Source organism: Arachis hypogaea, chromosome 15 (assembly GCF_003086295.3).
Source record: "Arachis hypogaea cultivar Tifrunner chromosome 15, arahy.Tifrunner.gnm2.J5K5, whole genome shotgun sequence".
Taxonomy (NCBI): Eukaryota; Viridiplantae; Streptophyta; class Magnoliopsida; order Fabales; family Fabaceae; genus Arachis; species Arachis hypogaea.
The window spans coordinates 154,581,086-154,606,925 of NC_092050.1; the positions used below are offsets into that span (position 1 = coordinate 154,581,086).

The 25,840-nt window shown below is 32.8% G+C and overlaps 1 protein-coding gene, 1 long non-coding RNA gene and 1 pseudogene across 6 annotated transcripts; 1 reads left to right on the forward strand and 2 right to left on the reverse strand.

The window, feature by feature from the left end:
* Positions 1-865: 865 nt before the first annotated feature.
* Positions 866-13,938, reverse strand: LOC112751551 (TMV resistance protein N). Of its 5 annotated transcripts, XM_072217287.1 has the most exons (11): positions 12,246-13,608; positions 11,318-11,422; positions 10,973-11,192; positions 10,191-10,549; positions 8,651-9,076; positions 7,437-8,541; positions 6,996-7,277; positions 6,121-6,915; positions 5,394-6,018; positions 5,180-5,224; positions 866-1,932 (listed from the first exon to the last, which is right to left on the reverse strand). In XM_072217287.1, the coding sequence occupies exons 5-11, from the start codon at positions 8,854-8,856 to the stop codon at positions 1,121-1,123; spliced, it is 3,870 nt and encodes a 1,289-aa protein (XP_072073388.1). In that variant the 5' UTR covers positions 8,857-9,076; positions 10,191-10,549; positions 10,973-11,192; positions 11,318-11,422; positions 12,246-13,608; the 3' UTR covers positions 866-1,120. The 5 variants fall into 5 exon arrangements, with proteins under 5 accessions (XP_072073388.1, XP_072073387.1, XP_072073386.1 ...); XM_072217286.1 differs by having other exon boundaries at positions 8,651-10,549; positions 10,973-11,203; positions 12,246-13,938; XM_072217285.1 differs by having other exon boundaries at positions 8,651-10,549; positions 12,246-13,570.
* On the forward strand, positions 13,438-14,252 carry LOC140179030 (uncharacterized). The gene is made up of 2 exons (XR_011872587.1): positions 13,438-13,564; positions 14,150-14,252. It is a non-coding gene; the product is annotated as an uncharacterized lncRNA (long non-coding RNA).
* A 364-nt stretch (positions 14,253-14,616) lies between these two features.
* Positions 14,617-19,752, reverse strand: LOC112751552 (TMV resistance protein N-like; annotated as a pseudogene).
* Between the last annotated feature and the right edge of the window lie 6,088 nt (positions 19,753-25,840).

Below are 25,840 nucleotides of genomic sequence, written 5' to 3' on the forward strand. Positions count from 1 at the left end.
TATTAGTCTTTAATTATTTGAAGTTATAGATAGGATATAAAATTGCATAAAAGTACTTTGCCCAGCCTGGAATTACTTGAAACTAGGATCTATTCACATTTCGAAGTCAATGGTTAGGGTTTTTGTAATACAAATTAATGCATCGTATTCAAATATTAGGTGAGGACCTGGTTCATCACTTTAATATATTTACCAAAACTAAAGCATTGTCGATGTTGACTTGATGGAACTGTAAGAGTGATGAATCTGCTTATTTTATTAACGGGCTAGCATACATCAATCTGACACCGTTGAACGAGATCTGCAGGAAATTTTATATGAAAAACTTGTTATCCGCTATAATAAGAGCTGTTCTGTTTCGGAACTTCTTGTTTTTGTAAGTGTAACCCATTATGCTTTTAATGATAGATATAATTATGACATTAGTCATTATTTAATTATGAATCTAAGTCAACTTAACCCCACAAAACATAAACATTATGTACATTTGATTAGACGCTACTCCGTTCTCTGCATCTCTCTCTTAATTTGTGCAAGAAGCTCTTTTGCTCTCTTTTAAAAACATTATATAAGCCCAATCCACAGCTAGTCACAAGAATAATCCAGTGGATTGCAATAATCCTGTATTACAAATAATATAGGCAAATTGCTATAGCTCTAGATTTGTTCAGGAGCACACATAAGTGCATTTTATGGTGCCCAAATTTTGACAACAATTACAAGTGTAGTAAAATTTAAAGTCACACTTTTTTATTATTTGATAGTACTTTCTAAGTATTGTCAAGGTTTTAAGTTTTAACATTATCATGGATTCCCTTGGTTCTGTTAACACACAAAATATATAACCATAAGCACTTGAAAAAAATTGCTGTTAATAGCTGGCCACCCTCAAATGTTACCAATCCATAAATGAGAAATGCACAATTCTACAATTTTAATCAACCTTACATCATTGTCCAATACACACTTTCTCTGTTAACCACCAAAATCTCTCAAACAAAAGAACCATACATACGGAGTACAATTATGGGACTTAATGCAACATCCATTTTAACTGAAAATCATTTAGATTCATATGTACAGAACAATGGATATTAAATGTATCATTTATGATCAGAACTTATAAATTCCAGTCTTTTTCAATATTCTGAAAATTTTCTCGCAGTCTTGACCATTCAGCTATGATTTTTGCCTGAGTCTTCTTTGCCAAAGTGTGCTCTTGTTCCCATTGTGGCACATTCTCCCTTAATTCATCCAATTCAGCTTTAATTGTCTTTCCTTGCTCAAAAATCTCTCTCTTTCTCTTACGAGAGATGCTTGCTTTGGATTGAGAATCAGACATATTAGCTTTAATGGCATTGAGTTGCTCAGTTTCTTCCAAAAACCTTTTTTTGTTACTTTCCAGATTCATTTCCAATTCATCAGCTCTCTGCAAATGAGACATTATAGAATCAATTTTCTTACTTGCTTCACTGTAGTCCCTACTCCAATGAGTCAAAGACTGTGAAGCCTCTGATATTGCTTTGCTCATTTCTGTTGATATGCTGCCATGATCTGCAGATAATTTAGAGAGGTAATCTAGGTTGGCTTTAAAGATACTGCATAATTCAGGATACAACAAAATTGAAGCATCCTGGGAGAGGAATCTTTGTACAGATCTCAATGCTTTTCTGGTTTCTTCATCACTTGGAGTAGCGGTAACCAACTTCTCATGGGAATGAGAAAGCATTGGGATGTGAGCAACATCAAGAGAAGCATAAAATGAATCCATTTCATCATCATCATCAACAATCGTTTGATTTTCATCGTTCAAATATTTATCAATTGATGAGGTTGAGGATGCAATGCAAGTGGAAACTGGATGTACTTCTTCTACTCCAGCCTTGCCCTTGCCAGAAGATTTAGTATTAGAAGATTCACCTGGAGCCTTTTCTGTAGGTGCACCAAGAGCAGAAAGGTAAAAAGACATTTGACACCTCAATAAACTCCTTTCCAATTCTTTTTTATTTAAAAATAAAAAATTGATTTTGATGCACAATATAAAACAATTTTACCTGAATAACATTTCAGTCAAAATAACTACTGCGAATAATTATCTAAAAACCTTGGCGCAATTGGACAATTATTTAAAAAATTTTATATTGTAAATGCATCAAAATTAAATTTTTTAATTTTAACTATTTAACTTTATTTTTAATTAAAAATAAGGTTTGATTACTCTGTTGGTCCTTATAGTTTCGTAAAATTTTCAATTAGGTTCCTAGTCTTTTTATTAGTCCCTACACTAAATTTTTTTTAAATAGGTCATTTTAACCCTAATTGATTTAATTATATAGGGATCCAATTAAAACAAAAAAAAATTGGTATAGGAACCCAACTAAAAGAAAAAAAAAGTGTAGGAATCCAATTAAAAAAAAATTGATGCAAGGATTCAATTAAAAAGAAAAAAAGTATAGAGACCTAATTACAAATTTCGCAAAATTATAGAGACCAAAAAAATAATTAAACCTTAAAAATAAAATACAATTAAACCATTGTTAAATAATTTATTTTCTTCTTGTACTTTGAGTTTCTAATTTCACTTATTTTATTTGTATCCCAAGGGATTAATAGGCAAATTTGGTAAATTTGCTCCTTAAAGATAAGTCATTTTCTAAATTTATTTTTGAAAAATTTTATTAATTAAGTTAATCCTTAGAAATTATAAATTAATGTTAGGAGACTATCAGAACTTATTATTTTTTGTCATTAATTAGCTATCAATTAGAATAAGATTCGCGCATTGCGCAGGCGATAAATTAATGATAGTATATAATAAATATTAAAAATGGCTATGTTTTGTAGAATTAAATTAAATATGTGTAAATTAAAATTAATTTTAAAAGGTGTTTTGTTTAAAATAATTTGTAGTACAAAAGATTTGGATGTTGGAGTTGTACAAAGTGATATTTTTATTTGGTAGTTTGATTTTTGCATTTATTTTAGTTGATAGACTTAATCTTTTTATGTGGCGCTCGTCCTCCTTTTTCTTTATTGGTTATTGTTAGAGTTGTTGCTTTCTTCTTTCCGTTCGTAGATTCTTGTGAAGACATGTTCTTTATGAATTGTTGATCGTAGATTCTTGTGAAGACATGTTCTTTATGAATTGTTGAGTTGTATGCACTTTCTATTGTGTTGTTTGTTCTATCTTTGTATTATGTTTTTCTTCCGGAGATGTGTCTTAAGTTTGTATGGTTTTCATTCTCCTTAATCTCTTAATGTGCATGTAATTTTTCAATGACATCTATAATAAAAATAACAAAAATGTGTAGAAAAATTTTTTTGAATGAGTTATTTTTAATAAGAATAATTGAAATAGTATAAAGTGAAATTACCTGTTAATATTTTTCTTTAATCCACTCTGTCAAATAATGTTTCAAGTGATGCAAATTCAAAATTGTATCGGAAAATGTTCAAAATTGAATCTTTAATTTCTTTCACAACAATTGTGAATAAAAAGTTTGCCTTTATTGTATCTTTAATTGGTCTATACAAATCATTTGCATCTTTTATTTTCAAATTTTTTTATAGTATAAATTTTTTCTTCTTGTAACAAATATTTGAATATGTTTATCATATTTCTCTTCACAATTACATGAAGAGATGTTTTCTGCAGTGTTAGTAAATCATAGTTAATAATTATTTACAAAATTTATTACATTTATTTTTTTTAAGTTATTAGAAAAGGAACAATGAATAGCATATTGAAAGAAGTATAATTTTAATGATATTAAAATATAATTATATATAAAATATTATAAAATAATATAAAAATATAAAAAGCAAAATAATTAAAGTATTTTTTCGTAAATTTAATTTAAAATACAATAAATATGTTTGTTTTGTACCTTTTCATCTAATATAATCATTTCTAAGCAAAGAGACTCTTCTTCATTTGTGGGTGTTAATGTTTTTCATAGGCGAATTTTGATAAACCAACCATGCGAACTTTGATAAACCAATTGTCTGTTTGTTTGATGATATTGTCCAAAAGAATGATGCTCCATTGAGTAAGTTTGAACTGTTGTGTAGTGCGAAAATAAATTTTTTGTGCTAAAAATTTGATGTTATTTGAAAAAATAGTGATAACAGACTTATATAAGTTATTCAAATAATATGGAATTTGAATATTTGTAATGTAAAATTTATTATGATTAATAGATTATTATGATATTTGTAATATGGATGTTTATTACATTTAATGAGTTATTTATAGAAATTGATAAATTAATTATTGGGGTTATAAATTTATTGTATTGTTTATAACGGTAAAATATAATAAATATAGAAATATGATTCTTGCCGGTTACAAATTTGATTAGACACTATTAATTTCTAATATTGTCATTGTTAACTTTGCAACCTAATTTACATATATTTCTATTACTTGTATATTTTATTTTTTTGCTGATTTGAAAATAAGAGTTGATTTGGTAAAATTTGAGTGGTTAATTGACTTAATTCTAAAGTTTTGCCAAGTAAACAATGTTGTTGACATGACATTAGTAGGAGAAGAAAGATGTCTTAAAAATAATATGGATAAACATATCCATCTACTTTTATATATTAAGAATAGATAGATAGATAAGAATATAATAGATGTTTAAAACTTAAAAGTATAAGATAAAGCATATTATTAGATTATTAGACTAAAGAAACTAGACTAAGGAATTAAGTTGATAGATAAGTGATAGCCAAAAATAATAAATTCTTATGACCCCTAATATTTCTCTTGAATTCATTGAATATGTTAGGAACAAAATTAAATGAAATTAAATGTTAAGGATATTTTAAAAATAATCACAAATGTTAAAAAACAAAAGTTATACTTTTTCTTAAAATAGGAGGGAATATTTTGGAATTTCAACACTTCCCTTTTTCTTTTCTTTTCTTAGGAAAAAAAAAGATTTGAATTCTCTAAATTTTAAATTTCTCTTTAGAAGGTAAAGTGTAATCTCTCACCATTTATTTTATAGGTGTGACCAAGAGAAAATATGAGAGAGAAACCATTTAAGGGTGAGAGATTACACTTTACTCTCTAAAGTGGAAATTCAAAATTTAGAGGATGTAAATTAAAAAAAAAAATAGTGTTCATAATTATGGCATCAGGAAAACCAGTGTTCATAATCATCTGTCTTACCGAGTTTCAGATGCTGAAATTTAGATGTCTCTGGCATCAGGATAACTATGATTTTGGCAGCAAAGAAAAAGAACCAAATTAGTGAGGAATCCAGCTGGAAAATTATGGCGAATTGCTATTTGCTAAGGGTATGTTTGGTTGGAAGGGTAAACTTTACACTCTTTAGTTAAAAGTTTACTCCAACCAAACACACAGCAGCAGCAGCAATAATTACCTGTTCCTCCTACAAAAGGAATATAGTCAAATGGATCCCATTTGAAAATATCGCTGTATGGTGAAGCTGGAAGTGAAAATCCCAGATGTCTGACTCGTTGCTCATGCACATGGTGCTTGTTTGAATCCCTCATGTGCAGTGCTTTATGATGATCTTTGTCCAAAAGTGGATGAGTGAATTGGATATCATCCATGTTACTTCTCTCTTTGATTATATGCACTCCAATCTCTATGCTGCTCCACTCCTCTGCCCTCACTTCCCTTGCATCATACCTACCAACAAATTCTGAAACAGAGACCAGCGCTTGATTCCATTCATTTTGTTTAAACTGTAAACCCGTAGTATCTTCTAAATCATAAATCCGTATATGACCAGGAGAACCCATGCAACTTCTATCATGAAATATGTGCCGCTCATTGTGATTTCCATTGATGATCAATTCCAAACGAGGGCTAATAGAACGTTCATTATTAGACTCCTTCAAAAGAAAACAGAGAGATATGGAGGGGAACTTATTACGAAACCGGAAAGAAATTGGTTGTCCACTTCTCCGTTTCTCAAACCAACTTGGAATACTTGTTCCCGGCAAAATAAATCTCTTCTGTCCAACCTCTTCATGCAGTTTCTGTTAATCACACACGGTTTAATAATCATGCCCCACCTGAATTATCATATTCAATATCACATGTAACACAATATGAGAAAAAAAGAAACAAATAAAAGATACCTTATTCAATAATATCCTTCTACTCGAACAATTTAACGATGTGGTGAAAGATGCATTTAAAGATTGTATGTTGGGTGGAATCCCTCTAATCTCTTGAAGATTCTTGCAGCCCCAAAGACGAAGAAACATCAGAAGGTGACAATTTTTTATGCATGCTGGAAGAATTCTGACATTACTGTCTGACAAATCTAAATGTTTTAAATTGGGAAACCGAGCAAGAAATATTTCGAGCAATTTATCTGACAGATTGCATAAAGACAAATCAAGATGTGTTGTGGTTGAACACGATACTGAACTCCCTTGCCCTGCACCTTCTTCTTCATTAGGTAGTAACACCGTATGGCTCCGAAGGTACAAAAACTGGAGTTCTTGCAACATGAAAATGCTACTTGGTAATATAATAGTTTCACCAAATTCCAGTTTCAAAAGCTCAAGTCGAGGAAGATTACAAATGGAATATGGCAATTTTTTTATGGGAGTATTAAACAATTCAAGATATGTCATATTTTCCATTTTTCCCAATATTTCAGGAAAACTCTCAAGACTAAGACAATCTCTAAGAAAGAGGTAGCCAAGAGAAGGTAACATAAGGGAAGGAAGACTCCGAAGCTTTGTACAACCGTTAACATTTAACTTACTAAGTTTACCCAAAAATCCAACTGACTGATCAATTCTAACTAAATTCTCACAACCTGCAAAGCGTAATTCTTTTAAATTTGGGGCACTTGAAACATCGGGTATATGTGTTATCCAATCATTCCTACTAAAATCCAAAACACTCATATCCACAAACTCCTGCAAAAATAAAAATTTAAAAGAAATGTTAAAATGGATTTAATAGCATAGAGAAAAACGTAAGAACCTATTGTGCTTGCCTTTAATAGCTTAACTAACGGCAGTGGGGTAACGCAATTGTGGGGCAACTTGAGTATGAAAAGCTTCTTTGGATGAAAATCAGCTGGTAAAGAATGTGAAGGATATCCATGCCATTCCAACACTCTTAAACTATTTGGAAGATGATCCGGACCATTGAAAAGATTGCCACTTTTAATAATAAGTGCTTTGAGGTTTCCCATCTTTTTGAAGGCCTTTCCATCCCATTCTATTACTCTAGACATGGGAGCTTCTAGAACTATGACTTCGATTTCATCGGTTCCCTTTGAACAACAAACCAGCAACCCCAAAAAAAAAAAAGATGATCAATATGCTCAAATGGAAATTATTGGAGAAGAAATTAAATTCCAAAGAAATCAAATAATATCAAAGATTAAATACTGAATAATAAAAAACCAAATCACCCACATAAGTTCACTTACAATGTTCTCTTGTAAAACTTGTATAACATCTTCACAAAGCCATAACCGACTTCGTTTACCAGGATTTTTTGGTGATTCTTGACGAACAATTTCTCTACCCATATCTTGAATCAAGTCATGTTGTGTCACACCACAACCGTGAACCTTTATTAGAGATCTTTCAGCCAACACACGAATACCAAGTTTTGGGCTAACATCATGAAGAGCATGAAGTGTATTTTCAAGATCTTCCAAACTATATTCTTTGAAGCAACAAGCAATGTCAAGAAAAAGTTTCTGATGATATTCCTCTAAAGCATCAAAACTTACTTTAAGTATCTTTTGGATGTCTTTATTAGGAATTTTTTTATACTCATCTAATGCAGATATCCATTCTTCTACACTCCTTCCATACAAATTCGAACCTATTACCTCCAGAGCCAATGGAAGGCCAGAAGCATAAGACACTACCTTATTTAAAATGTCCATATAACATGGATCAACATTTTCACATTTGAAAGCATTCCACCTAAGCAACTCAAGTGCTTCTTTTTTATCAAATTCCTTCACTTGGTATGTTTTCTCAACCATATGACTTGCCAACAAATGTTTGTCCCGAGTTGTTATGATGATTACGCTGCCAGAACCAAACCAATCGGGCCTTCCAGCAATTGCCTGCAATTGCTCAAGTTTTTCAACATCATCAAGAACCAAGAGAATCTTCTTGCTCTTGAACCTTTGCTTTATTAATGAAATTCCTTCACCTAAACTTGCTAGCTGTATATCTTTCTCTCCAAGAATTTTACAAAGAAGCCGCTCCTGGAGATATACTAAACCATGTTTAATTGAATTTTCTCTCACATTTTCGAGAAAACACAAACCTTCAAATTGGTCAGCGATAAAGTTATAAACTGCTTTAGCAAGAGTTGTTTTACCGATTCCACCAGCTCCATATATTCCTACCATCTGGGCTCCTCTATTGGATTCACGATTTAGATGCTTGTTTACTTTTAGTACTCGAGATTCCAGTCCAACAGGATAATTAGCAACATGCAAAGGAACACGACAGACCCTGTTTAAGATCTCCTTCACGATTGCCTCAATAAAAGCATGTTCATATTCACTCCTGTCCAATTAAAAAATGTCACCACAATATATTGACTAGTTCAACATGAAGGAATTCTTTCATCTAAAAAGTTTTAATAAATCAAAATATAAGATGGCAAAAAACATACTGAAGTTTGAAATCATTGCCGGACAGGTTAGCCGCTTGATGAAGAGCTTTCCTCCATTTCTGCACTTTCTCCGTGTCGTCTTTGAACCTCTCCTCATGCTTAGTGAACGCTTCTCCATAGCTTCCTTTTTGGTGTCTCACGTCACTTGGATCAACATCATAAAAGACCGGAAAGACCCACCGGCCCTTCCCCTTAACGCACTCCATGATCTTGGCAAGTTCGACTAAGCAAAAGGAAGAAGATGCATAGTTCTTGGAGAACACAACAATAGCAATTCTAGATCCTTCAATTGCCTTGAGAAGTGAGGGTGTGATCACCTCTCCTTTCCGAAGCTCTTCATCATCAAAGAAGGTGTGGATTCCCTTTCTATGTAGAGCTTGGTAGAGATTGTTAGTGAAACCGTAGCGAGTATCAGTGCCTCTAAAACTAATAAACACATCATACGTGAATGCATAGCTAAAGGAAGATGAAGAGGTGAGTGGTGGCGTTGACATGATGATACTAAAAGGCTTAATAATGATCACTCATACAAACTATGTAATGGCTAAGGGACTGGTATTTATGCCAACATCAAAACTAACATTGCCAAAATTAAAAGGAAGAAGAAAACTGTGATGGAATAGGCAACAAAGTAAAATGCTGATGACTCATCCTTTGTCATCAAGTTCTTATTCTTTTGCCATAGTAGTTGGAAGATAGGGTTGCTCTAATACAATACTAACGTCAAGCACGCCCATCTTGACTATTTTTTTAATCCTTTTCATGTTATGAGTATAAACCTTCTTGCAAAAACAAAAAACCAAGTCTTATTTTTACAACTTGCTTTACTTCACATTTTTTATTAGACACTGATCGGATATATTAGTTAAAATGCTGATGACTCATCCTTTGTCATCAAGTCCTTATTCTTTTGCCATAGTAGTTAGGAAGATAGGGTTGCTCTAATATAATACCAACGTCTTAGACAATGATGGATATATTAGTTTACTCCTCCCTTTCTATTTACCCTTTTTTAAGCATATACCTATCAGTGATGTAGAGGGATTTGGTGTACATGATTTTTTCTTAAAATACTTTTCATCATTATACAGTCTTCCTTATTATGAGCATGCAGCAACAGCAGATCAGCTTCCCAATTTATCATTGATCCAATTCCTAATTATCATTTTTTTTAATAAAGAAATGGTCATATGCAATAATCATACGGCAGGCACATAATAAAATAAACATACATTAAAATTTTATGATGTACATTAAAATAAATATACATTAAACTTTATGATATACATTAAAATTGTCATTACTTTCTTGGACAAAAGATAAATCACCAATTAGATAAAAGCTTGCAAATATTGCAACTTATAAGTATTCATTCATTTTCTTTTTATCAGAAACTTCAGCTTAGCAGCTGAGGAAAATGTTTACCAGCTACTGTGGCCTCATAAGAAACAGAACTATATATGTATGTGTTTAGAAATTTAGCAAACCTGGGCTTTAAATTTCAATCTTTGCACAATATTAATATAAAGATCCAACTTACCCTCTAAGCCTTGATGGTTATAGAAGCCTTTCCCTCAAAGAAGAGGAGGAAGAAGACATAGACGAAGAAAATAAACCACATAACCACAGTTTCCACTTGGCAGTTCTATGATTCATGGTGATTTCCTTAGTTGAAACTAATTGGTTTGATGGATCTGTCCCTTCACAATCAATTGAATTCCATGATTCTCGTGCCACTGATGGATTCCATGATCCCTGTGGCTGTGTCACTGGACCCCATGATTCCCATAGCATTGGATCCAATGAATCCAGTGGAAGCGATTCCTGTCTTGGATCCCACGGTTCGCATGACATGTAACTCCATGATTTTGGTGTCATGTTCTTGTCATTTGAGGCCTCCTATTCCATTGCATACAAAATTACCTGCCTTAAAATTCATAATCCATGCATATCATAGATATTATACAAACATGTAATTGTCTTGAGTGCAAATTCTCTCATAGATATTATAACAATGCTAATACATTCCAGAAAAAATAAGGAATGCAACGCTCATTGAACTCTAAAACATAAATCTTAAATCCTAAATTCTGAATTATAAACCTAGACTCTAATCTCTAAACTCCAAACTTCTGAGTATCAAACCTTAAATCTCAAAATTTAAATTCTAAATCATAAATTATAAATTTGAGTTATTGATATAAATAATCTAGAAAGTAGCAACAAGAAAGGTTTAAGGATATAAACTTTAAAAAAAAAAAAAAAAAAAAACACTAATTTTACAAAGAAAAAATAAATCAAGAATATGGATGAGGCGGTTACCGAAATTTGAAACTGCTGCCGGACAAGTTAGCTGCTTGCTGAAGAGCTTCTCTCCATTTCTGCACGACGTGGTGGTCATTCCTACTTTGATGCTTAGCCATTGCCTTTTCGTAATCTCCAGTCTGACGTCGAACATCAGAAGCACTTACACCGTAGAACACCGGAAAAACCAACTGTCACGACCCAAAATGAGCCATGACTGGCGCTCAGGAAAATAATCCTATAACAAGCCTAACATAGTCAAATATAAGTTCAATAAGCAAGTACAAATATTTTACAAGTTCTAAAATAAATAGTTATATACTTTAACAAAAAATTAAAATAACTAAGAATGGTTGGTCCTGCCTGTGACATATGGAGCATACACTTCTAGGAATTCGACAAAGAATAGGTACTCATTGCAAACCGTTACTCTTGAATAGAAAGTCTCACACAGTCAAATATTTGTTCCTGAAAAATATTTTTAGAAAAACGGGGTGAGTTTTGCAACTCAGTGACCAGACAATACATCTATAATCAACATGAGACTATACAAACATTATCATTAAAGTAATTTTAATTAGAAAATAATAGTTGATAATAATAAGTGAATCAATAAGGGAGTTCTCATACAGAAATCAAATCAAAAGTCCACACTTGGGCGGCTCCACCTCTTTGGGTAGCCCTTTCCTCTTGTGTGTCCTAACAGAATAACAGATCTAACGTGTGGCCTACACGTTAGGCTAGCAACACCCCTGCTAGCTGGAGTCTGAGTTAGATGCATCTAAGTTAACGTCATAACCGCCGTTAACTACGGTTTTCTAATACGAGCCTCCCAAACCAATTCAAAACATATAATTTCAAATACAACAAATATTTGATCTTTCAAATATATAAGGTATCGAATCGAATCGAATCAAATCAAATTAAATCATACTTTTTCATCAGAAATCTTTTCTCAATCATACTTTTTCAACCATGAGAGATTTCAAATATATTTCACAATTTTTAGAGTGAGTATCAACAAATACTTCAATGCTTCAAAAACAAATATTCAAATAAAATCAAACATTTTAGAATAATGCAAAACTTCATCAAAAATATATATAGTCTCATGTATAGTTTCCAAAAGTATAAACTTCATAAAAATGAGTTATTTAATTCTAATAAATCAATTATTTTAATCAATTCAAAACCGTTCAAAGCAAATATAGCTATAATTCAAAGATCATAATAGATATCAAAATAATTGTAGATGCACAATCAAACAATCATAAATGTAAAGCATACTCACAACGTAGTCCCTAGGGACCGAAGATACCAAACCCAGAGTGCCAAATTCAAGGTAAGGAGGATTGAAGTGGAATGGAACGAATGAGCGTAGAATTTGAACCGGAGTAGCGACAAGATAGAGCTGGCTATAGTTCTCGATTGTTAAAACTATAATCCGAACGCACCGACGGAACCTTTCCTCTCAACCCGAAATTGCGGCAGCCACAACCTCAGCTCCAAATCACTTTCTCAGCAACTACAACGACTCGGACTTAAGGGAAACAAGTAGCGGCAGCACCGGTGGTGGTTCCGGCAACAACAGCGCCATACCCATTGACCAGAAACCCCGACAGCGGCGGCGGCAGAAGAACGGCGACCTCAATGTGACTTTCCAGCGGCCAGAGGTGCAGTGGCTCTTGCGGCAGCAGCGAGCCACTCCAGCAACCCCTTGTGCAAGCTCTCTTCCTCCGGCAGCGACCCAGACGGTGACGACTCTCCACGGACGGCGGCGGGCCTTCGGCGGCGGTGCAGCTCCAGTGACGACGGTGCATGGCGGGACAGCGTTCCTCTCTTCCTCGAGCTCTCCCTCTCACTGGCGCTCAAGGACGACGGCGAGGGTGGCTTCAATGGCGGCGGTTGCAGCTCGCGATGACAGAGACGCTCCTCCGCAACGGCGCAGTTGGCAACGATGGGCATGAACGGCAGCAGCGACCTCCCTCTCTTCTCCGCGTCAGTGTAGGTGCGTGTGTGTGGGGATGAGCGACGGCGTGAGGATGAGCGAGGGGAGTGCGTCCATGAGAGTGTGTTTCTACGAAGAGGGTGTGGGAGGAGTGGGGGTGGGAGCTCGACGGCTAGTGAGGGACTGAGGGTTGAGAGAGTGTTTTTGTGTGATTAGGGTTAGGGAAAAAGTAAAGGAAGAGTGGCCCACAAATTTGTTTTTTTTTTTTTTTTTTTTTTTTGGAGCTATTACACCAACCGTCCCTTCGCCTTGCTGTTATCCATGATGGCTGCAAGTTCAAGCAAGCAGAATGCAGAATCAGCGTAACCTGGAGATAACACTGCGATGGCGGTTTTCGAATCTTGAATTCTCTTGAGGAGCGTTGGCGTGAGCTCCTCTCCTTCCTCAAGCTCTCTGTCAGCAAAGAACGTCCGGATTCCCCTCTGTTTGAGAGCGTAATAGAGATTTCCGGCGAAGTGCTTGCCGGTGTCTAGACCTCGGAATCTGAGGAACACGTCGTAGTCCCATCCGTAGTCTGAGGATGGGGAGTGGGAGGACAATGCCAGTGATAAACGACGATCTTCCATGCTCACTTTCACAACTTCAAAGACTAAGAGAAATTTGTAAGCAAAATAACCATGGATATATGCATATATGCTTACAAGTCTCCTTTAATTATTTGATTATAGGATATAAGATTACATAAAATATTTTGCTCAGCCTGGAATCACGTGAAACTAGGATCTATTCACATTTCGAAGTCAATGGTTAGGGTTTTTTATATTACAAATTAATGCATCGTATTCAAACTTATTAGGTGAGGGACTGGTACTTCATCAGTTTAATATATTTACTTTACTGTCGATATCGACTTGATGAAACTGTAATAGCGAAAAAAAATTATTTTATTAATTGTCTAGCATCCATCAATCTGACACCTTGGAATGAGATCTGCAGAAAATTTTATATGAAAAAATATGTTATTCTCTATCATCACAACTGTTTGACTCTCCTTTAAAACATGATAAAAGACTCATGGTGATGTAGAGGATAATATATTTTTTGTTGTTGATTAATTGTAGCCTTATCCACAGCTAGTCACAAGACTAATTCAGTGGATTGCAATAATCCTGGATTACGAATAATATAAGCATATTGCTATTGCTCTAGATTTGTTCACACACACACTTATGTAATTCATTATGCAGGAGCAGGATTATTATGCTATTGACAACAAAAACATATAACCATAAGCACTTGGCCACCTTCAAATGTTAGCAAACCATAAATGAGAAATGCACAATTCTACAATCGTTTAGATTCATCATTTATGATGAGAACTCTAGTGGAGTTCTTAAAAATTCCAGTCTCTCTCAATATTTTGAAAATTCTCTCGCAGTCTTGACCATTCGGCTATAATTGTTGCCTGAGTTTTCTTTGCCAAAGTATGCTCATGTTCCCATTGTGGTAAATTCTTCTTTAACTCGTCCAACTGAGTTTTGATTGTCTTTCCTTCCTCAAAAATCTCTCTCTTTCTCTTACGAAACATGCCTGCTTCATTTTGAGAAACAGACATAGGGCTTGTTTGGGTGAGCTTCTAAGAAAAGATCTTTTTTCGAGTTATCTTTTTTTAAAAGATCTTATGGAGAAGTAAAAGTAATTTTATGTTTGGATATCTCATACAAAAAGATCTTTTTATCTATCAATTATGTTTGGGTATAACAATATAAAAGTACTTTTTTGTTTATTTATTACATGAAAAACATCTTTTTTTTAAAGAAAAAAGATCTTTTAAAAAAAGATGTAAATTATAGCTTCTCAAAAAAGATCTTTTTTTGATTTTACTAGTGCTTTTACTTTTACTACTAGAAATTTGCCAAACACGCTAAAAAATAAAAAAAGATCTTTTTTCATTGAAAAAAGATCTTTTTTGAACAAAATAATGGCGCCCAAACATGCACATAGCTTTATCAACATCAAGTTGCCCAACTTCCAAGAACCTTTTCTTGTTACTTTCCAGACTCATTTCCAGTTCATCAGCTTTCTGCAAATGACACATTATAGAATCAATTTTCACACTTGCTTCACTGTAGTCCCTACTCCAATGAGTCAAAAACCGTGAAGCTTCCGATATCACTTTGCTAGCTTCTCTTGATATTCTGCCATGATCTGCAGATAACTTGCAGAGGTGATCTAGGTTGGCTTTCAAGATACTGCACAATTCAGGATGCAGCAAAACTGAAGCATCATGCGAGATGACGTGTTGTACTGATCTCAATGCTTCTCTGGCCTCTTTATCTTTCGAAACAGTGGTGGTGACCAACTTATCACGGGAACAAGGAAGCATAGGGATGCCAGAAACATCTAGTGAAGCATAAAAGGCATTCATTTCTACATCATCATCATCACTTGTTACATTTTCATCGCCCAAATATTTGTCAGTTGGTGTTGATGAAGCAGTATAACTGGATATTGAAGGTACATCTTCTTCACTAGCCTTGCCACTTAATGACAGGGGACTTGAGCCATGAATATTTAGAGTATCCCCACGACACGAGGTACGAGAAGATTCACCTGGAGCCTCTTTTGAAGCTTCAAAGAGCAAAAAGGTAAAGCATATACATAAAATCTGGAAATGTCATTTTCAGCATTTTTGTTTTGCACATGTTCTGTTAAACAAAATTAACTCAAAGAACATATAACAATGCAGCAAATTAAGATAAATCTAGAGAGAAATATATTGACTTACATGGCATGTGGTCTTGGGTCTGAGTGGTGCATAAAGAAACACCGGTGACATAAGACCATAACGCGAGCTCTGATCTATTGGGTTTAATGTAAACTGTGGTTGTAATAGAAAAAAAATTTGAACTATAAAAGCTTCTTAAGAAACAAGTATCCAAGGAAATTAGTCAGAAAAAATTGGGGGGGGGGGGGGGGGGTTGCTGAGAGTATTTAGTATTTACGTCTGCGAACGATGTAGGAACGAGGGTCCCAATTCAGATTATCAACCGGTTGCAATGAAGGCAAACTTGTTTGTTGTTGCTGCATATGGTGCTTGTGAGAATCTTTCATCTGCAGCGCTTTATGATGATCTTTGTCCAAAAGTGGAAGAGTGAATTGGATATCATCCATGCTACTTCTTTTTTCTATTATATGCACTCCAATTTCTATGCTGCCCCACTCCTCTGGCCTCAGTTCCCTCTCACCCGACTTATCTTCAACTGAAAGAGAGACCAACGCTTGATTCCATTCATTTTGTTGAAACTGTTGACCCTCATCATCTTCTAAATCATAAATCCTATTATGGCCGCAAGTAGCACGCGGGCAACTTTGATTTTGATCACTAAATATGCACCCACCATTGTCATTATCATGGGTGACCAATTTTAGATGAGGGAAAAGAGAACATTGATCATCAAATTCAAGTGCTTCCGTGAAAAGAAAACAAAGTGATATGGCAGGGAACTTATTACGGAACCAGAAAGAAACTGATTCTCCACTCCTCTGATGCTCAAACCAACTTGGTATCCTTGTTCCTGGCAAAATGAATCTCCTCTTTCTACCCTCATCATGCAATTTCTGTTGGTCATAAATAGTTCATGAGTTAGTTAATTTAGCAACAACACATAGATCATATTACCAGAATCACCATATTAATTATCGGTGAAACAAATAGATACCTTATCCGATAATGCTTCTCTACTTGAACAATTCAAGGATGTATTGTCAGTTGCATTCAAGATTTCCATGTTGGGTGGAATCCCTCTAATCTCTTGAAGATTCTTACAGCCAGTCAGATAAAGAATTCTCAAAAGGTGACAATCTTTGATACATTCTGGGAGAATTGTGAAATGACTTTCTGACAAGTTCAACTCTTGCACATTGGAAAATTGAGAGATAAATATTTGGAGGAATTTATCTGACATATTGCATGAAGACAAATCAATGCGTTTTGTGGTTGATGATGCTGACACTGAGGGCATTTGCTCCACACCACCTTCATTAGATAATAGCAAACTCTTATATCCACGAAATTTCAGCTCAAGAAGTTCTCCAAACATGAAAATGCTACTTGGCAATAGAACAGTTCCACCATCACGCAGATCGAATTCTTGAAGCCGAGTAAGGTTACAAATGGAATATGGCAATTCTCTTATGGAAGTGAAATATAGATCAAGATATGTAATCTTTTCCATTTTTCCTAATATTTCAGGAAAACTCTCAAGACTTGAACAATTCACAAGAGTGAGTTTTCTAAGAGATGGTAACATAAGGGAAGGAAGGTTCCTAAGCTTTGTACAACCTTGAAAATCCAATGATCTAAGTTTACTCAAATATCCAACTGACTCATCAACGTTAATCAAATTGCCACAACATGCAAAGTTTAATTCTTGTAAATTTGGGGCACCTGAAACATCAGGGATATGTTTTATCCAATCATTCCAACTAAAATCCAAAACACTCATCTCCACAAACTCCTGCAAAATTCAACACACATATATTAAAATGAATTTACTAACAATAGAAAAAAAAAAGCTTGTTGTGCTTGCCTTTAATACTTTAACTAGCCGGAGCAGTGTTAAGCAATTTTTGGGCAACTTGAGTATGGCAAGCTTCTTTGGATGAAAATCAACCGGTAAAGAATATGAAGGATATTCCCGCCATTCCAACAGTCTTAAACTATTTGGAAGATAATTGGGACTTCTGGAAAAATTGCCACTTAGAATAATAAGTGTTTTGAGGTTTTCCATCTTCTTGAAAGCCTCTCCATCCCATTCTATTACTTCAGACGTGGGAGCTTGCAGAATTATGAGTTCAATTTCATTGGTTCCCTTTGAAAACAACAAGCCTCAAATAAACTTATAATACCATACATGTAATATTAGGATGTCAATACTCCTAAATTAAGAATGTTTTGAATTAAAGAAACAAGCACAAATAAATAAATTATTATTATGGGGATCAAAATGAAATAGATCAGATAATCAAGATTATAATATTAATGATGAGAAAACAAACCACCCTCATAAATTTACTTACAATATTCTCTTGTAGAACTCGTATTATATCTTCAGGAAGCCATAACCGACTACGTTTACCAGGATTTTTTGGTGATTCTTGCCGAACAATTTCTCTGCCCATATCTTGAATCAAGTCATGCTGTGTCACATGGCCATCCTTATCAATATTTATTAGAGATCTTTCAGCCAATACTCGAATACCACGTGTCGGGCTAACATCATGAAGAGCATGGAGTACATTTTCAAGATCATCAAAACTATATCCTTTGAAGCAACAAGCAATGTCAAGAAAAAGTTTCTGATGATATTCCTCCAAAGCATCAAAACTTACTTTTAAGTTTCTTTTGGATATCTTTATTAGGAATTCTTTTATACTCATGTAATGCAGATATCCATTCTTCTACACTTCTTCCGTACAAATTTGACCCTATTACCACCAGAGCCAATGGAAGGCCAGAAGCATAGGACACTACTTTATTTAACATGTGCATATAACTTGGATCAACATTTTCATATTTGAAAGCATTCCACCTAAGCAACTCAAGTGCTTCTTTCTCATCAAATTTCTTCACTTGGTATGTTCTCTCCACCATATGACTTGCCAACAAATGTTTGTCCCGAGTTGTTATAATGATTATGCTGCCAGGACCAAACCAATCGGGCCTTCCAGCAATTGCCTGCAATTGCTCAAGTTCGTCAACGTCATCAAGAACCAAGAGAACCTTCTTGCTCTTCAACCTTTGCTTTATTAATGAGATTCCTTCACTTACACTTGCTAGCTTTATATCTTTCTCTCCAAGTGTTTTTGAAAGAAATAACTCTTGGAGATATGCTAAACCATGTTTATTTGAATTTTCCCTCACATTTTCAAGAAAACATAAACCATGAAATGGGTCAGCAATCAAGTTATAAACTTCTTTAGCAAGTGTGGTTTTACCTATTCCACCAACTCCATATATCCCTACCATAAGGGCTCCACTATTGGATCCACCATTCAGAAGCTTGTTTACTTCCTGTACTCGAGATTCCAGTCCAATAGGGTAATCAGCAACATGAAAAGGAGTACGACCGATCCTGTTTGAGATCTCCTTCACAATCTTCTCAATGAAAGCATGTTCATATTCCCTTCTGTCCAATAATAAATGTCACAACAAAGTGATGCTAAATGCAGCATATACAAAGGAATTCTTTCCCTCTAAAGGTTTTGATATAAAATGTTTTCATAAATCAAAATATCAGATAGTAAAAACCATACTGAAGCTTGAAATCATTGCCAGACAGGTTGGCTGCTTCATGCAGGGCTGTCCTCCATTTCTGCAATTTCTTCATGTCATCCTTGAACCTCTCCTCATGCTTAGTCAACGCAACTGCATAGCTTCCTTTTTGGTGTCGCACGTCACAAGGATCAACATCATAAAAGACCGGAAAAACCAACCGTCCATTCCCCTTAACGCACTCCATGATCTTGACAAGTTCATCTAAACAAAAGGAAGAAGATGCATAGTTCTTGGAGAACACTACAATGGCAATTCTAGATTCTTCAATTGCCTTGACAAGTGATTCTGTGATTTCCTCTCCTTTCCTTAGCTCCTCATCATCAAAGAAGGTACGGATTCCTTTTCTATCGAGAGCATTGTAGAGATTGTTAGTGAAACCATAGCGAGTATCACTGCCTCTAAAGCTGATAAACACATCATAGGTGAATGCATAACAAAAGGAAGAGGAATAAGAAGAGGTGAGTGGTAGTGTTGACAAGATGATACTAAAAGTCTCAGACCAAAAACAAGGACCTCAGTTAGCATTAGAACATAATGGCTAAGAGGGTAGTATTTATGCCAACATCAAAACCAACATTATTACCAAGTAAGTAAGTATTGCCAAAAAGTAAAAGGAAGAAGAAAACTGTGAGGGAATATAATACAAACAAAAGGGCAACAAAGTAAAATGCTGATGACTCCTATGTCATCATGTCCTTATTCTTTTGCCATAGTAAGTAGGTAGGAAGATAGGGTTGCTCTAATAAAATACTAACTTCAAGCACTCCCATCTTGACTATTCTTTTTATCTTTTTCATGTTACACAAAAACCAAAAAAGGAAGTCTTGTTTTTACAACTTGCTTTACTTCACATTTTTTATTAGGCACTGATCGGATATATTGGTTTACTGGTCCCTTTCTATTTATCCTTTTTTAAGCATATACCTATTAGTGATGTAGAGGGATTTGGTGTAAATCATTTTTTCTTAAAATACCTTTCATCAATATAATTCATAAAAGATAAAAGATATATTTTACTATTTCCAAGACTTGAACTCATAACCTTTTAGTTAGAGTCTAAGACACTTATTACCTCAAAATGAAGAAATAGGACAAAATTACTTGCTACCTCAAAATAATGTATAAATTTAAATATACATTTTATATACAGATCAAACATAAATACATTACATGGAAGACAGAAACTACTGTCATAATCAATCTGAGTTTCTTTAAAAATAAAATGGCAAGATTTAGGTCTCAACTTGCATTGAACCAAGGAAGTTTCCATACTCTGATGTGATCAAGAAGACGATGACCTGAAAATGATAATAATAAAATTGTCATTACTTTCTTCTACAAAAGATAAATCACCAATCAGATAAAAGCTTGCAAATATTGTAACTTATAAGTATTCATTCATTTTCTATCAGAAACTTCAGCTTAGCAGCTGAGGAAAACTTTTACCAGCCATTATATATGGCCTCATAAGAAATAGAACTATATATATGTATGTGTTTAGAAATTTAGCAAACCTGGCCATTAAATTTCAATCATTGAACACAATATAAATAGAAAGAGCCAACTTACCTTCTAAGCCTTGATGGTTATAGGAGCCTTTTCCTCAGAGAAGAGGAGGAAGAAAACATAGACGAAGAAAATAAACCACATAACCACAGTTTCCACTTGGCAGTTCTATGATTCAATCTCGTCATTTCAGAGTCACTATCACTCATGGTGATTTCCTTACTTGAAACTAACTGGTTTGATGGACCTGTCCCTTCACAATCAATTGAATTCCATGATTCTCGTGCCACTGATGGATTCCATGATCCCTGTGGCTGTGTCACTGGACCCCATGATTCCCATAGCATTGGATCCAATGAATCCAGTGGAAGCGATTCCTGTCTTGGATCCCACGGTTCGCATGACATGTAACTCCATGATTTTGGTGTCATGTTCTTGTCATTTGAGGCCTCCTATTCCATTGCATACAAAATTACCTGCCTTAAAATTCATAATCCATGCATATCATAGATATTATACAAACATGTAATTGTCTTGAGTGCAAATTCTCTCATGTGAATTTTTTAGCATGATTTGGTTATATGTGAATTTTTTAAATTTAACACATGTCAAACTTCACAACTCACACTTGTAAGAACAACAATATCCTGCATGGAATTGATGTTGAGCATTGTTCCTTCCCTTTTTGCTTTGTTCACATTTTTATGACCTTTCAACTTCTTATGATCGATGGGAGTTAAATTTTTTTGTACTTGCAAACCTGAGTGAAAAAACATACATAAATTTTGATTTTAAACATATAATTTTGTTTAGGTTAATAAATACATACATTTCAATTTTGAGTATATATATATTCCAGAAAAATGTAATAATGTAAGAAAAAAGTTTTAGAATAGAAAAGAATAAGAGAGATTTTGAGAAGAATTAAAGGAGAGAGATAATTTTATTAAAAAAATTTTTAAGAAGAAAATATACAATTACTAATTTTTTGTTTGTCAATTACATCTATTCTTAATATATAAAAGTAGATACATAAGTTTACCCACATTACTTTGAAGTTATTCCTCTTCTTCTATGAACGCCATGTCAGCAACATTGCTTACTTGGCAAAATATTAGAATCAACCAATCAAATCTTGCCAAATCAACTTTTTTCAAACAAAAAAAAAATACAAAACAAAACTAAAAAACACAATAAAAACCAACAACTTAACTTTTTCCAAATCAATCCTTATTTCTAAAACAACAAAAACACAAATTAACATTTACCCAAAAAAAACCCCTTACTTTTCTCATACTTCTCGAAACCCTCTTCCTCCTGGCACTTTTCCGTACCATCCCATGAGCCATTGTTTTTTCTACCTACATCCTCTTTCAGTCCCATGAGTCATTGTTTTTTCCTCAAAACAAATTGTCCATCGCGATGTCCATCTTCGGTGGAGCCACATTGCATAAATTGCAGAAATCGGGCCAAACTCCATTTCTCCTGTTGCGGTTTTCCTGCCGGAGCTCGATTCTGGATCTCAGGCCAACGTCACCATTCTTGCCATGTATTTTCCTAAAGATTTTTAAATTTGCCGTTTTCACTTCTCATTCTATTTTAATTGTGAAATCATTGCAAGGTTTATGTATTCCTCTTTTTTTAGCGAGTTCTGTCCAACAGTCACAACCAAGATTAATGTGCATTTAAAATTATTCCACAATTTACATTTATGTGTTTCTCTTTTTCAAATTGTTATTCCATAAAAGTAGGTATTGCTTCCACAATTTATTTGGAATGGATTATCATTCTTTGACCATGTCTTATTCTCTTTGTTACAGAAGAATTTGTAGTGGTAATGGAAGAGTTAATACCCAAAATTGATAGATTAAAGAGGCGGAGAGCAATCCTTTAAAAAAAAAAAAAAGAAGACAAGAAGATATGTGCCTCCAACATGGTCGAAGAGGAGTGCCAATTTAGCTTCCAGTTCAGGTTAGTACAAAAGAGTCTTATAACATATTCTGTTTTTTGTATTGATTTTTGGTACCAATAGAAAAAAAATCTTTTGTAATTGTTTACGAATCATTAAGTAGGATTTAAATAAAATATTTTGTATTATATTTAAAATTATAAAAATTGGTGAAAAAAGGATAATTTTTGGGTCAAAAATCACATGAATAGTAATTTTGTAATCCGTAAAAAAATATGAATATCCTTCAAATTTTATTGTGTTATAAGATTGTTCAATCCATTAGTTAAATCAAATTGTTGAGAAAGAAATTGAAAAGCATATTTGTATTTTTAATACTTTATGGGATAATTTTTTTAAAAAAAATTACTTCAATAATAATTTTACAATTCTTGAAGAGAAAGCTATGTCTTAGATTAAGAAGTATTACTAATTCAGCTTTCACTCTAGGTAAGTAGAAATGATTTTATAACATGCTTTATTCTAATGGTTGCTACTCATAGCTAATTAATAGGAAAAAATTCGTACAGTTTGTTGTAATTGTTTGCTATGTAGGATGAAAATGAAATCTTTTGCATCTATTTATCTATCAACCAATCACTATTTAGTAAAATGTTTTAAAAAAATTAAAACAAAAAACTCTTATCTATTATTATTCAATTGAAACATCAAGTACTAATTAAATGCAATAAACATACATTAAAAGTGTCATAATAATAACAGTTATAAAAAATTTCAGTTACAAATATTCAAATTCTACAACTTATACATATTAAGACTCTTACTACTCTTCATTTCTTAATCTCTCATACTAATTGTCAAAAATTCCTTAAATTTAATATAATATCCACAATGAGTTTAAGCTCTTTGCTAATGATGCCACATCATCAATTCTAATGACTTGGCAAAAGATGAAAATCAACCAATCACTATTTAGTAAAATATTTTAAAAAAATTAAAACAAAAAACTCTTATCTATTAACATTTAATTGAAACATCAAGTACTAATTAAATGCAATAAACATACATTAAAAGTGTCATAATAATAATAATTATAAAAAACTTTAGTTACAAATATTCAAATTCTACAACTTATACATATTAACACTCTTACTACTATTTATTTCTTAATCTCTCATACTAATTGTCAAAAATTTCTTAAATTTAATATAACATTTTTATATGTTTTTCATTCTCATTCATTTATTTTTTTAATTATTTACAAACAAAAAAATTACAAGAAAAGACAAAGTGTAGCCATTAATGTAAATCGAAAAATGAAAAAAAAATGAAAATGTAGTTTTGTATAACTCTAATATAAATAACCTATGTCTTTTTTAAAAATAAATAAATTCAAAATCTATTTATAATATGTTCTCCAAAATATTTTTAATATAATATTTATTAAAATATACTATATAGTATAAATAATCTACCTCTCCGCGGATCGCGCGGGTCTCACTCTAGTTTCTATTAAAATTAGTAGTATCAAAAAATATTTCAAATTTAATATTATCAAGAAAAAATAAAAAAAAATTATATAAGGATTAATTTGATTAATTTTTAAAATTTTATGGGTGAAAATTACTTACGTCTGAACTTTCAAGGACTATTTTGATTATAAATAACTTTTTTACATGTCAACTTGTCAAGTGACACGTGTCACGTGTCACTGATCTGACACATCAACCAATCATCTTGTGACACATGGCATCAACCCACCATGTCATCATGTGCCACGTGGCACTTAACTGACACGTCATCATCCAACTGACGGAAGGACTAACGTGACCAAGTCGTGTATTTTTCGGGGACGATTTCAATTAATTTTATCTTTTGAGGACCAAAATAAAGATCGGGGTATCTTTCAGGAACGATTTTGGCTATTAACTCTATTTATTGACTCAGAGACTGGTATTAAAATTTCAGTATCTGTCTCCAAAATTTCAGTATTTCATTACTTCTAAAAAGTGGAGCAGGAGACTGAAATTTTTTATGACAGAGACGAAAACTTTAATAACATTCCCTAAAATACGGTCGTTTCAATTAGTTAATTCTAACTTTATTTTTTATACAAATTAAATTAAAACTTCATTTTTATTTTGATTTCTATCTTCCATTTTACACTAAATACAATAATAAAACTTATTTCAATTTCTATCTCTTGGTGTCTCTTCCTCTTCTTTTAGTTTCTATCTTTCTTCCATGCCAAAATTAACACTTAAATTGCCAAGTACTGCCAAAAGGAGGTAGGAAGAAAACTACGAATGAATAAATAGACAAAAAAGCAATAAAGTAAATTGCTGACTCCTTTGTCATCAAGTCCATGATCCTTTTTCATAGTAGGTAGGAAGATAAGTTGCTCAAATAAAATATTAACTCTCAATTTTTTTTAACAATTAAGAGAATTTATTCCCAATTAATTAATGTATGTTTGAATTGATATTGGTCAAATTAGAGTTAATTTGGATAATATTGTAGAATTGATTTTGAGTAGAAATAAGTTTGTGCCAACATAATTTATGTTTGGCAACTTTTACTAAAATTAGTTATGATAAAATAAATATTATTTAGATAATATTAGTTAAAATCAATTTTAGATTAATAATTAATTAATTACTAAAAAAATATAATATTAAATTATAATATTATTTTTTTAAATATATTTAATTTTTTTATACTTCTTTTAGTATTTTTTTATATAGTATTTTTTTATAATACTCTCTATTTTAGTATATTATAATTTTTTTACTATTATAATAAAAATTAATATTTATTTATTAAATTAAAAATAATATATAAGATAACATATTTTAATACTCTTTTTAAGTACTCTTAATAATCTTATTTTTATTATTATTTTAGGTGCTAACTTTTTCCTAATTATATTTTTGTTATTATTTATAATTAATTTTTTATTTAATTTATCATTTCTAATAGAAACAATAATACATATTATAAAAAATTAGAATAATAAGTGGTGTACAAAAATTAGAATAATTGTTTTAATGCTCTCCGTATTCTTTTATTTAAAAAAAATTATAGAAAAAATCAAGAATGACTAGCAACAAACCTAAATATACGAACGCAGAAGTTATAATTTCTTGCTTCTAGTGAACGGGTTTTTGGGATGCAGAATCATTT